General features: G+C 42.0%; 1 protein-coding gene across 6 annotated transcripts in view; it reads left to right on the top strand.

The window, feature by feature from the left end:
- ARHGAP32 (Rho GTPase activating protein 32) overlaps positions 1 to 14,097 on the top strand; it is a 393,773-nt gene that overhangs the window by 287,959 nt on the left and 91,717 nt on the right. For all 6 annotated transcript variants that reach the window (XM_074936787.1, XM_074936788.1, XM_074936789.1 and 3 more), the window contains one exon: positions 11,106 to 11,187. In XM_074936787.1, the coding sequence (XP_074792888.1) occupies positions 11,106 to 11,187 (82 nt within the window). The remainder of the gene's footprint in view (positions 1 to 11,105; positions 11,188 to 14,097) is intronic.

Here is a 14,097-nt window from a genome sequence, read left to right as displayed (position 1 = left end):
CTAGCCCCAACTCTGTGTGACCGTGGGCAAGTCACTCAACCAGTCTGTACCCAGGTTTCTGTGTCCGTAACGGAGGTAATGATTTAGGCTTGTCTGCCTTTGTAAAGTTGATGAAACATGCTACAGAAGTGGTGCTTATTGTTTTGTTACTTTGAGGATCAGTTGTTTCCAGGCAAGTGGATGGGGCCTGATGGCTGAATTTTCTGGTCTATGTGACTTTGAGAATTGTGTGCATAGTTACTCTCTCTTTGTTGACGGTAGAGCCTCTCAGTTTGTAGGAGAGATTTAGGCTGAATTTTCAAACTCGCCGGGAGTTAGGCATCCAGACCCTATTGAAACTGAATGGGAGTTGGGTGACTAACACTCTCAGGGTATGTCTACATGAGAAACACTACAGCTGCAGTGCTGTTGTGTAGATGCTCGCTACTGAGATGGAAGAAGTTCTTCCATCGCTATCATACATCCACCTCTCCGAGAGGCAGTAGCTAGATCAATAGAATAATACTTCCACTGACCTAGCACTGTCTATACCGGGGCTTAGGTTGGCTTAACCACAGCTCTCAGGGCTGTGAGTTTTTCACGCTTCTGAGTGACATCGCTAGGTTGATCTACCATTTTGGTGTAAACCAGGCCTTAGACTCCCTTGAAAATTCCAACCTTACAGCAGAACTCCAGCCCTTGCTTTCCAAATGCTGGCACAGCACTCCAGTGTGGACTTGCAGAATATGAAATTAAGACTATAGTGTATAGAGGCTTCGAAGGGGAAGAGAACTTACTTTCCATCTCTTTGTGCTGCCTTCCTTTGAGTTTCATCCTGAAAGCTTCATGTTAAACAGGTGAGTCCTCCATCCTGCAGTTGTTTCACATTGTAAACTGGTGCAGTTCCCCCTTTGCTCTGAACAGAAGGCACACACACTGAATAGGGTCAAACTTACCCGCTTCCTGAGGTTTGCCTTTATTGTTAATTTAAATAACAACAAAACCATAAACACCAGCCTAAGATTTCTTCCCAAGCTGGGCAGTTCATTGGGTTTTCCCTGCAAGGCCTTTCTAATTCACACTGGCCCTGAGAGAGAGACTAGTCTAAACCCTCTCATAGGAATGAACAGGACATACCTCAACTAATCTCAGAGAGAATCAGCAAAAGTTCCCATTAGCTGTACACAGAGTTCAAACATCTGACATCAAGCTGACTCAGCAGATAAGCACTGCATCCCCATGAAAGGTCCGGAATCTACCACCTTTTTACACACACACACACACCACACACACACTCTCTCTCTCTGACCATATGCAAAGAGTATTGGTTATGAAAAGCGTCAGGGACATATGTTTACAGCTCAGGGCTCCCTTGCACGCCTCTCTCTACCCCCACCCTTGCCAAAATCAGAATAAATCATATGGATTCTTATGTAGCACACAAGTAAAAAGATACATTGCTGAGTAAACCCATGAGAATGGCTTCATCTGTGTGCACATGCAATCAGTTCACAGACCCATATAGCGGATCCCAACAGCTGCAGAAATATACCATTATAGTTAAGGTTGATAGAATTAGGATTTTTAATTGCACTTTCTGTCCTCAGCATACCCCAGAGCTCTTCATGAAGCAGTGAATTAGACACTAGCAGTGGAATTATTATGCAGGCGCATGCAGCAGCTGTCCCACATGCTCAGTAGCTTGCTCGCAGCCGTGAAACCGGTTTACTGAGGGATGCGGTTTTCTGTAGGACCAAGCAGGGTTTAGTCTAATCTCTTTGCAATGTGCTGATAGAGATCTTTCATTTCCGTCAAACACCATCTGAAATAAATGGTCTCAAATCCCATAGCTGTACAAAGAAAAGGGTATTTCTTTTTAAGTGTAAGACCTATTGGTATGAGTGTACGAAAAACCAGTTTATTGACTTAGCACAGCTTTTTGACACTGTTGCCCACTACAGGGAAAAGAGAGGGGGAAAAAAATCTTATCCTCTGTTGATATAGTAGGCCTACAGGTGTGTTACGATCGGTGAAGAGTATTGTTGTAACATGCTACAAAAGAGTGTAGCGAAGCAAAACTGGCACTTGTAGAAGCTATGTTTAAACCATGTAACCTTTCCAGTATTTATGGATAAGCAAACACTTTCAGTTTCCCGTTTCAAATTAAAAACGGTAGTGAAAATTATGCTAATCTGTGTCCAAGTCACTTTAATTATTAAAATAAATCAGCGGAGATCCGTTGGCTCTTGCCAGTTCATTATGATTCTGTTCCCTGTGGGGCATTCACACTTTTTCAGAGACGTCTCTCTAATCTTACGAACTGTGTGAAATACATGATGATTGATTGTTTATTTCAAACTAAGATTTGCAAACTGGGTTTCACTTTAAATCTCTTCTCATTTGTTTTCTCAGAAATATTTTTAAACAAATTGCCGTTAGCACTGGTGGTAGCTGTCTTTGATCCCAGTGTCAAAAGGATGGTGACTAAACTAAGGGGCCAGCCACCTTCAGTCTTCTCCTGTGATAGACCCAGTGGCTTTGATTTTTAAGATAGCTAAGCTCATTACATTTTCCAGGGACGGGCTTGTTTTTTGAAGGAGTCTTTATGCTGACTCTACAGAGGGTGATTCTACTGCAGTGAACGCACACTGGATAGGGAATAAACATTGGGCTTGTTTCTATAGAGTATTAAGTAATAAGAACCTAGTCCAGCCCAGTGAGACTACTCATGTACTTTAAGTTAAGCATGTGCTTAAATGCTTTATTGGATCAGGCCCTGTTGTTTAGCCCCTGGCCGATCAAGTTCTGACCCCTTTCTGTGGTTTTCTTTATTGTGCGTGGCTATATCTAAGGTTGCACTCTTGTTTAGTTGTCTCTTATCTGAGATATTGACTGCATAAACATGTTGTCTGTCTTTACTGAACAGATCTTGTTTTCCTTGATTGTTCTCTCTTTCTCTAGGATATAAGAAAAACTTGTGGGTTTTTCTTATTACAATATTTTTCCTTGTCTTTCTGCTAGTCATTTGTACCAGGACAAAATGAGAAATCTAAAGTGAATACAGAGGAGTTGGTTTAAAGATTCTGGGGAAAAGGAAGGTGTTGTGTAAGTAAGGAAAGAGATTATGGAGCTAAGAAGCTGCAGAAATGACCTGTGGACACATCGGGAGGGGGAAGGAAGAAGAATTATAAAATGAGAGAGACTCTAAAATGTAGTTGTCTTGGGGATAAGAGAACCTGGATGAGATAGAGATGTTGAGGAAGCAAAACAGAATAAGATGAAATTTCAAGGGTAGCATGAATCAATTGCACTTGAATGATGATCAATAGTAGGCAGAGTTATCTGATGTGTTAAATTTCTCTCTGTTCCATCTGAGCATTGCATCGCTCCTGCATGTCTTGTACCACTGCTTCTGTGTTAAACATTTCTCTGACACATTAAGGAATATGGAGGAAACTAGCTCACTATTCATGTACACAAAAAGATCAGCTACTTTGCACCATGTCTGGAAATTTTTAAAGGGAAAGTCCAGATTGACCGTGTGTGCATTTGCGTGCAGATAACATCTGCAAAGTTACATCATGTCTGGCAGAAGAGTCAACAGTCACAAGATGACGATAAGATCAGAAATAAGATCACAGGCAGTTGTTAGTAATTTCAGGAGTGAGGGAGCTGATTCCCCATGCTCCCCCTGAATATGTAAGGCAAGTGTCAAGTTTTTATTACTTCACTTGAGGTGGCTAATGCCTCCCACTCCCTAGTCTCCATCCTGAAAGCTTATACTGTAGATGAATTTTCATGTTTGACAAGGGATGTCGTGTTTCATTAGTGCCAGAATTATACCTAAATACAGTGTCACATAAATCCCAGACTGAGCTGCCATGGGGCAGTTGTGGAGAAGATTGTCATGGTGTTAGAGCTTAGAAGCCCCCATCTAGCAAATGGAGTCTTGTTAAGAACCACTTTCTAGGCCTGGGTATAACCAGGCAGGGTAAGCAGAGCAGAGTAGCCAAAGACCAGGCTGACTGGATTATTCATTGCAAACTATCAGATTTCACATTGAATTTTTACGTTCCCACTGAGTAATTGCATATGTTTGTCCAAGGGGAGCCTTCCAGCTGGTATATGTGCATTCACACACAAATATCCATGTCCCTTCCACATAATAAACCTTTCCTCCTTGTCATTCATGAGAAGAAAACTAGTCACACAGATGTTTATGAAAAAGCAAATATGAAAGAATACAAATGTGGTTGGATTGAATCACGGGTCAGATTTAGGAACATGTTTGGGAACTCATCATTCTGGTTTTCATTCCACTCCAGTAAAATGGATTTGTAAGGAACCCATGACTTAAAAAAAAAAAAAAAAAAAGTCTCCAAATGTCTGTACTTCCATTATAGCAGCATCTTTCCTGATAGATGGCAAAGATGCTCTAGTGTCTGTGATGCGACCCACCTCTACCTGTGGAACAAGGCAACCACTTAGTGTTTGCTTTTAAGACAGAGAATGACGTAAAGTGGAGTTTTTAATGACATTTTGACTTATATTTATGTTCACGTGTCCTTAATGAATCATGGCATTCACTATAAGATTATTCCCCAGACACAATCTCCTCCTCATTAAGTGTCACCCTCCTCATTCTCTGCAGTGTGGTGTTTTCCTTCCTTCCTTCCTTTTCTTCATCCTCTGTTCTTTCAGTCTTCCACTCCATCCCCACAGTCCTCAAGAACTAAAACCCTGGAAACAATCATTTCTCTTAGCTGCTTTTGAGATGCAGTGGCACATTTTGCCATTCTTGATAAGCTCTCTGTTGAAAGCTAGACCCATGAACCCTTGGCCTTTCAAATGTCCCCTCTAACCTGTATTCCATACTGAGCACAGTTAAAATTTGCTTACTTAAATCCTAATCCTTTTGGGGATTTCAAGAATGTATAGCATTCCCCCAAAGACCCATAGATCTGCCTTAGATTGGTCAGGATAGTGAAACAGACTATTAGTTGAGAGTGTTTTTCTATGTGCATAATTTTGCAATGTAGAAGTTTTCAGAGTAAAATAAAATGCTGGTATGTTAGAGAGCAAAGCACGTTTGTGGACTTAGCACAGGTTTGCAAACTCAAGTCTTTAAAGGAAAAATTGAATTCTAGCTTCCGTTTGTTGTTTTGGGAACCCAGTGCTGGAGGCAACCATCTGGCTGGAGAGAGATGTCACTCGTGAGACAGGCGTTGTGAAAGAGCCCACTGGATGCATCACCAGTGACGACATTTCTCAGCCAGCCGGCCACCTCCATCTGCAGGATCTGAGGTGCCAATTGCAATAACAGCTTAGACAAAATTGTGTCTGAGTTTAGTCCTGGCAACAAAAAGTTTCCTACACTAAGAGCAGTTGTGCTGCTTTGCTGAGTAGAAGGGCTGTACTTTACCTATAAGTATGTGACAAAAGTGTGTGTGTGTGTCTCGCTCGCTCTCTCTCTCTCTCTCTCTCTGTCCTTGGCCATTCCCTCACCTAGCCCTTCATTTTCTTGCAATGCTGTTGGCATTAGAGTCCCTCAATCCTTGCATGCCAGTAGTACCAGGGCTAGGACTGTGCCTTGCCCTTCCGTCACTGGGGAGACTCTTTGTATCCTCTTTTTCCCATCTTGCAGGCATGCAGGGCTGAGCACCATCTAGCACAAAGAAAACTCTAGAGGGGAAAAATCTGAGTCCTCATGCTGCTAACTCTGACTTGCGTCCACTGTCAGTTCACTATGCAGATCGATGTCCGTAATTCTGTTAGAAATTTGGTCCATATTGTAGATCTCTTGTAGGTTGTGCCTGTCCTGTGGTGCTGCATGTACTCCTTGCCTCAGTTTCCCTTCTCAAGAAGCTTGTAACTCTCCTTCAGGCACTCTTGATGCTTGACTTAATATTCTCCTTGGGGCTTGTTTATTATGAAACCTCATCAAAAGATTCCATAACGAAAAGTCCCAAATAAACAAAAGGTGCTTCTGGCTTTCTGGAGCCTGCCCTGTAACCTCTGTTCCCAATCATCTCAGGGTTATCTTCTCAGTCATTATGTCTGTCTTTATGGCATGAGCCCAGCCCTCCTCTTGGAACTTGGGTAGTTCAAGCAGTTCTTGTCCCTCTCCCTTACCAGGAGTCCCCAGCTCTCCTCCTGGAGCTGGGTTGCAATTTACTTCTATTCTTGTGTCTTCTCCTTACTGCTCACCTCCTGCATCTGGGTAATTGAAGCAGTTGGTCCCTCTTAGTCCTCAGGCTGATGACTCAGGACACCTGAGTTGGGGTTGGTCCTGCTTGGAGCAGGGGGTTGGACTAGATGACCTCCCGAGATCTCTTCCAACCCATATCTTCTATGATTCTGTGACCCTGCAGGAGCCTTCTCTCACTCCCTTCAGTGTCTGCAGGCATCTGCCCGGTGTGAAGGAAGAGGCAGCATTTATGCTCGTCCCCTTGTCCCAACTCATCCCCAGTTGGGAGAGAGGGGAGCCTTGCCCCAGGCCTTTAAAGAAGCAATACCAGGGTTTCCTTCCAAACCCTGCTTGCTCCCGGGATGGTTTCCTCTCTCCCAGTATCTACCAGGTCTTTGTATCTATAATCAGATCATACAACACTTAAAGAGCCAGACCATGAGGCAGGGTGGACTGACCTGCAGGCAGTACTTCCCTTAAGGGGCAGATTATGGTCCAGACATGACACTGTGACAAGGTAAAGTAGGATGATTATATATTATAAAGCAACATTTCGAAAAGGCTGATCTGACTTGGGCATTGGTGGTGGTGGTCTGGTGGTGGTAAATATTGTAGCCAACAAACTTTGAGTTCTTGTTACTCACAGTTTTTTTTAATGGTTCATTTTTATAATAGCAGTAAGATACATCCTGGCATTGTAATACTGAATCCTAGAATATCAGGGCTGGAAGGGACCTCAGGAGGTCATCTAGTCCAACCCCCTGCTCAAAGCAGGACCAATCCCCAACTACATCATCCCAGCCAGGGCTTTGTCAAGCCTGACCTTAAAAATATCTAAGGAAGGAGATTCCACCACCTCTCTGTGTAATGCATTCCAGTGTTTCACCACCCTCCTAGTGAAAAAGTTTTTCCTAATATCCCCACTGTAACTTGAGACCATTGCTCCTTGTTCTGTCATCAGCTACCACTGAGTACAGTCTAGATCCATCCTCTTTGGAACCCCCTTTCAGGTAGTTGAAAGCAGCTATCAGATCCTCCCTCATTCTTCTCTTCCGCAGACTAAACAATCCCAGTTCCCTCAGCCTCTCCTCATAAGTCATGTGTTCCAGTCCCCTAATCATTTTTGTTGCCCTTCGCTGGACTCTTTCCAATTTTTCCACATCCTTCTTGTAGTGTGGGGCCCAAAACTGGACACAGTACTCCAGACGAGGCCTCACCAATGTCAAATAGAGGGGAACGATCACGTCCCTCGATCTGCTGGCAATGCCCCTACATATATATCCCAAAATGCCATTGGCCTTCTTGGCAACAAGGGCATACTGTTGACTCATATCCAGCTTGTCGTCCACTGTAACCCCTAGGTCTTTTTCTGCAGAACTGCTGCCGAGCCATTCGGTCCCTAGTCTGTAGCGGTGCATGGGATTCTTCCATCCTAAGTGCAGGACTCTGCACTTGTCCTTGTTGAACCTCATCAGATTTCTTTTGGCCCAATCCTCTCATGTGTCTAGGTCCCTCTGTATCCTATCCCTACCCTCCAACGTATCTACCTCTCCTCCCAGTTTAGTGTCATCTGCAAACTTGCTGAGGGTACAATCCACACCATCCTCCAGATCATTTATGAAGATATTGAAGAAAACTGGCCCGAGGTCCGACCCTTGGGGCTCTCCACTTGATACCGGCTGCCAGCAAGACATGGAGCCATTGATCACTACCCGTTGAGCCTGACAATCTAGCCAACTTTCTATCCACCTTATAGTCTATTCATCCAGCCCATACTTCTTTAACTTGCTGGCGAGAATACTGTGGGAGACTGTCAAAAGCTTTGCTAAAGTCAAGGAACAACATGTCCACCGCTTTCCCCTCATCCACAGAGCCAGTTATCTCGTCATAGAAGGCAGTTAGATTAGTCAGGCATGACTTTCCCTTGGTGAATCCATGCTGACTGTTCCTGATCACTTTCCTCTCCTCTAAGTGCTTCAGAATTGATTCCTTGAGGACCTGCTCCATGATTTTTCCAGGGACTGAGGTGAGGCTGACTGGCCTGTAGTTCCCAGGATCCTCCTCCTTCCCTTTTTTAAAGATTGGCACTACATTAGCCTTTTTCTAGTCATCCGGGACTTGACCCGGATATCTGTATAGTAGAGTGGTCTTATGTCTCCCAAAGTATCCTGTGATACAAGGAAATATGGCAACACCCTGGAATGTCTTAATAATAATTTCTTTACCCTCCTGTGGACCCTTTCACTGAATCCTTTGCAAGCATTAAACAAACATCAGACCTCAGCTGCAAAGAAAGAATCATTACACCCATTTGAGGAAATTGCTTAGGCACACGCTTAACTATAGGCATGCACTTACATACCCGCCTTGATTTCCTGAATCAGGGTCTTCCAGAGGAGTAAACTGAGACTCCGAGAGGCAAGATAAGTGTATATTATTTTCATGTAGGTGTTGAAGTACAGCAAAACCTGCAGCAGGTCATTAGTACAAGGGCTTATCCCAGCACTGTTTTTTCAAGCAAATTTCATGCATGGTGTGAAGACCCCTCCTCAATTCAGCTTGCGTTATGGCCTTGAAATGTAGATAGAAAATAAAATTGAAGATTGCCTTTAAGCCACAATATGAATCTGTGCAGTCGGTGGTGCTTCTCTGCACTCTGATGAAGGGTCTTCTGTTGTGATGTGGTGTTTGGCATATGCTAGTGGGGGAAGATGACTCTCTGCATTAGATAATGGATGACAATGCTTTTGATGCGAAGAGAAAATAGAGGGTGGGGTTTATTAGGTTGTCAGACTTGAAGTCCCTGTTTGACACTGTGCAAAGTATCATCATCCTCTTGAATTCTATTACCTGGAAGGGTGTTTTATATGGGTTTATCTGTGGCTTAAATAAACAATTTTTTAAAAAGTGCCGGAGACCCCAGAGAAGGAGAGAGAAGGAAATGTACACTCTTCTGTATGCCAAGAAGCAAATGCAATACTAACTAGATGTGGCAATGGGAACAGAGTAAGTAAATTAAATTCTTCCTGGGCTTCCTGATGTTGTATTAGTGAGGGGCTTTTCTCTCCACTCCACCTCAATCACTAATGTAATTATCTGGCAAACAGCATATGTGAAACCAAAGACATTAACTTGTCAATAAGGTAGTAAATCATTATAATGAAACCCAAACTAGCAATGCTGTTTTAAAATTGCAGCTTGCTCGCTCATCATTGTGTAAATTTTAAAGGGACGTGCATCCATTGGATGAGATTTAACCTATCCTTAGCCCATGAAAAAGAAAAGTTCTCATTTTGTTTGGTAGCTGCTATTAGAGCAGTAATGCCTCCTGTTTGCTTAGATTCACTAAGGTGTGAACAGTTTCCCTATAAAGTTGCTTAAGAGCCTCATGTGTCTTCCCGTGATGGCATCATGAGCTACCATGGGCCTGGCATAAAAACTAAGGCTGAAGTATAATTACAGTGGTAATAGAAACATTATTTATGATTGTGTTACAATAACCCAACCTCTCCCCGCTTGATTTAAGATGTGCAGCAATCTTTACCTTTAGATGACCTTGCATTTATCTAAGTATATATCATCCCCACTATTAATTTTAGTACATTGCCAAATCCTTTAATCCCGGATCATGCTCTAACAGTGCCCTGCTGCATCTGTAGAGATTAACTCTTGGACTGAACTCACTTCTTATACAAAATCATGAAAACTTTGTATAGAAGGCAAGGACACAGATTTAAAGTGGGTCAGAACAAGGCATAAGGGGTTGGTTGTGACCCTGAAAGAATGATCTCTTGAGAAGCTGGGAAGAAAAGGTGACTCTCTTACAGGATATAAGTCTTTAGAACTGGTACCAACAAAATGAATTCAGGAACTTGTTGAGACAAGCGCAACTAAAAATTCTCTCCTTTAAATGGCAGTTAGTGACGTTTGTTGTTAACCTGGCAAGATGGAGATGTCCCGAGCATGTGCCGTGTTTCCTTTGGAAAGAAACAGCTGTGTGGAGTGGGTTCAAAGATGTCTAGAAGCAACGATATAACTATCTTGGTGTTTGCTGTAGAGACTCTGAAAGCAAACAGTGCTGCATCGTTCATTCCCTAATGTGCTCCCTGAGCTGGCAGCTGCATGTTTCTGTAACGGCATTTTGAAAGCACCTGCGAGAGAAAAATGCACAAATATATTAGCCTGCATTTAAATTGATTTTTTAAAAAGCAATGAACATAGAAGATATCTTTCAGAGTAACAGCTGTGTTAGTCTGTATTCGCAAAAAGAAAAGGAGGACTTGTGGCACCTTAGAGACTAACCAATTTATTTGAGCATGAGCTTTCGTGAGCTACATCCGATGAAGTGAGCTGTAGCTCACGAAAGCTCATGCTCAAATAAATTGGTTAGTCTCTAAGGTGCCACAAGTACTCCTTTTCTTTTTATAGAAGATATCTGTGAGTGTAATACATTGGCAGTGGAAAAGACATCATTACTGCTAACATTTTGAATTAGCTGAGTGATATATCAAGAGCTGAAGAGTTTCCCCTTCCATAGTACGCAGAGTGTTTGAAATTAACCCTCGTGTAGAGTAGAACACGGCTTTGCACCCCTCAGATTTCACTTGAGCCTGCAGGCCATCTCGTCTGTATGAACAAACGCATAGTTTGTTGCAAGCTGAAATATTTATGTCCTGTGGAAAAAGCTTTCAGATTTATAACAAAGTTTAGTGTATTGCACAATACAAAGTACTTGGCTCATAGACTTTCTGGTTACATCATTTTTGAAAAATCATAGTGATACTAATCCATGTGTATGTTTCATACAGTTGTGGAGTAGTATACAAACAGGCTTAAAAGAGAAAAGGTAACTAACATGGCTTCTCACACACAATAATTTGACTATACGATCTTTAATATTTTGCATTTATACCCTGTTTCTGTTTTTCTTGTCATACAGGTGGGATTCTTTCCGAGTGAGTGTGTTGAGCTAATTAACGACAAAGTTCCTCAATCTATGACCAACTCTGTGCCAAAACCAGGTATGTGTGTGTGCAGTTATTCAAAACATTTTATGGAACTCCTCTTTTCCATGCTTCACGTTTTATCACTTCTTTTACACTTCTCATGATCTGTTTTTCGCTGCATCACCCGTATGTTACACTGTGTTGGGCGTCTTGCATTCTCTTTGTTTTGTTAGCTAATATCTATGTTCATTTCATATGTGTTTTGAAATATTTAGCCTTCCAAGGTTTTGGGGTCCCTTCAACAACCTCTGAGTACGCTCCCTTCACCAATCCTGCTTTTGATGCCTTTGTCAGAGTGTAGTACGTTATTTTTTTTCCGTATGGAATGTAGGGATGATCCAAAAACGGTTATGTCAGCTTTGATACAATGGGGGAGATACATACAGTGGGACCTGGGGGTGGAGTAAGGTCTTGTCTACACAGGAACACTCAGCAAAACTTAACTTTTAAAGTGGATTAGTTAAACCTCATTAAATCCATGTGTGGGCACTCTTATTTATTTAAAGGTCCCTTAATTTGGTTTAGCTTAATTCACTTAAGTTCAGTTAAACAGAATTGAGGCCACTTTCACATTCTGAATAAAATCATGTACACAGGAATTTAATGCGGTTTAACTAATCTACTTAAAATTCACACTGTAGTTAATTTGGATTAATTTTCCTGGTAGCCCCTATATAAACAGGCCCTTAGATACAATAGAACTCAGATCCTAAACACCCCTGATTCTGGATCTGCAAATCCAAAGCCCAAACCCACCTTTCTCACCCCACTTCTTTTCTGGATAGCTAGGTGTTGTATAAAGTGAAGGACCATTATTACAGGAATGAACTGATCAAGGAAAAATTAAATGGAGAAAAAGATGTTGGACCTGATTCTGCTCTCAGTTCCACTAGTCTAGTTCAGGGCTTACTCCACTGACTGGTGCACATGCATGACCCCATGTATTTCTGGACATCCTAATGATACTGAGATTGTTCTTTGCTCTGTGGTTTTTTAAAATTTATTATTATAAATCCTGCTTTAAAAGGTCACCCTAACTGCTGTCTCTGTGTCAAGGGAAACATCTTGAAATCACTGATCTGGCTGCGTTAAAACAATGCAGCGTAGCAGCAAGCAGTCCCTCTAGGATAACTGAGTGATAGGGAATGAAGGGTTTTCCCCTTTTCTGGGGAATGCCTGGGAGAACACCCACCTTAATGATATGTTTTATCTGCCAAGAGTGCCAATTTGACACTTTTTAAAAAAACTGTCGTTCCAGGGATTGATTTTACTAAGTGAAATTCCTTTTGACAAATTCTATTTTAGTTCTCAGGGCTTGTGGCTCACCAGTAAAGAGTCATGAACGCTAAGGTATCTATGCAGTGCATCAATCTGCATGCTTTGAATGGCTGAACATTCGGAAAGAATACTTTCCACTGTTGCCCCAGTCCCCCTGCCCTGCCTTCATCCTCTCCAGGAACGTGGGAATGTACTTGTGTTAGCTTCTCTGTTGCACAGCTCATTAGCAAGTCAAGTCATTGCAGCAGGTGTGCGCTCAGTAAATCCAATATGCATTTCTCAAAGCTTGAACTTGATCTGTAAGTACTGCAGTCATTCACTTCTTCAACCGTGTTTTTATCAGTCCAAACATGTAGACAAAGGCAACTTTAGACCCTAATGTAAGCTAGGCTGAGGAAGACCATCACAGTCACAAGTGTTTATCATTAAATATGGCTCAGGCAATTAAATTAAATGTCACGAATTGCTGGTGAGTAGTTTCTTAGTAAGCCTTAATGAAAGATAATGAAGCAGCATAGATCAATATATTCTATCTGGCTTTAACAGCACACTGGAGAGGGGTGGTTTTTTTTCACAATCAAAGAAAACATTTGTTTTGTATAAAAAGTACAAGCTCTATGGCAGTTAGTACATGAAAGGATTATTAGGTCTCAGTGTTAACCTTCCTTAATAGTTACCCCATACGTACGGTAGGCCCCAAGCATTCAGGATTTACTTAAGGCTACCAAGAAAAAAACAAAGCCACATCTTGAGCCTACAATCAACAGAACCTTCACATTAAAAATAGAATCTTGAATTGCCATCTGTCCCATTGTAAGTAACCTAGTTTGTGAATGGAGAGAGGTATTTACATTTATAGTAGGCAGCTCAGCAGCCTGCATATCTGGAGAATCAAAAAATATTTTTAACAGTGGTCTGTTTTTCAGTCTCTTCTGAGAAATGACCTAATATAGAAGAGCTGCTTAGATAGGACAGGCCAAACTAGTGCCTATGGATAAAATTTTCAAAAGAGCCTAAGTGCCATTGACTTTCAGTGAGACATAGGCCCTGATTTTTAAAGATATCGAGGCATTGCTGTGTTCAGCGTTGCAACACCTAACTTATTTAGGAGGCTAAGCGTCATTTTCAAAAGGCACCTAGGAGCCAAAATCCCATTGACAAACATTGGTATTTTGGCTCCTATGTGTCTAAGTCCCTTCTGAAAATGAGATTTAGGCTTCTAAACCAGTTAGGTGTTGCAATACTGAGTGCAGCAACCCCTAAATGCCTTAAAAAATCTGGGCCGTAGGCTCCCCAGTAGCCAACTCCCTTTTGAAAATTGGACTTAGGCTCCTATATCACCTTAATGCTTTTGAAAATTTACTCTATAGCCTTATATCCAGCATCACAAAGAAATGCATCAGAGGCCCCATTCAGTCGGGCACTTCTGCACATGCTTAACTGCCTTGTTGAAAAGGAATTGATTTAAGAATGTGCTTAAAGTTAAGAATGTGCTTAGGTGCTTTGCTAAAGTGGTCCCCAAATTAGCACCAGGTCAGCACTTTGGGGGCAATCTCTGCTGAAAAGACAAGGCATGGAGACTGAACGATACATTCAGTTTTCACCCATTTTTTCACGTTCTGTGTGTATATAAATCTCCTCACTGTA

The sequence above is a fragment of the Natator depressus genome, chromosome 22 (assembly GCF_965152275.1).
Source record: "Natator depressus isolate rNatDep1 chromosome 22, rNatDep2.hap1, whole genome shotgun sequence".
NCBI classification, from domain to species: domain Eukaryota; kingdom Metazoa; phylum Chordata; order Testudines; family Cheloniidae; genus Natator; species Natator depressus.
Note: the sequence above shows the minus strand (reverse complement) of the source record. Positions and strands in the feature narration are given on the sequence as shown.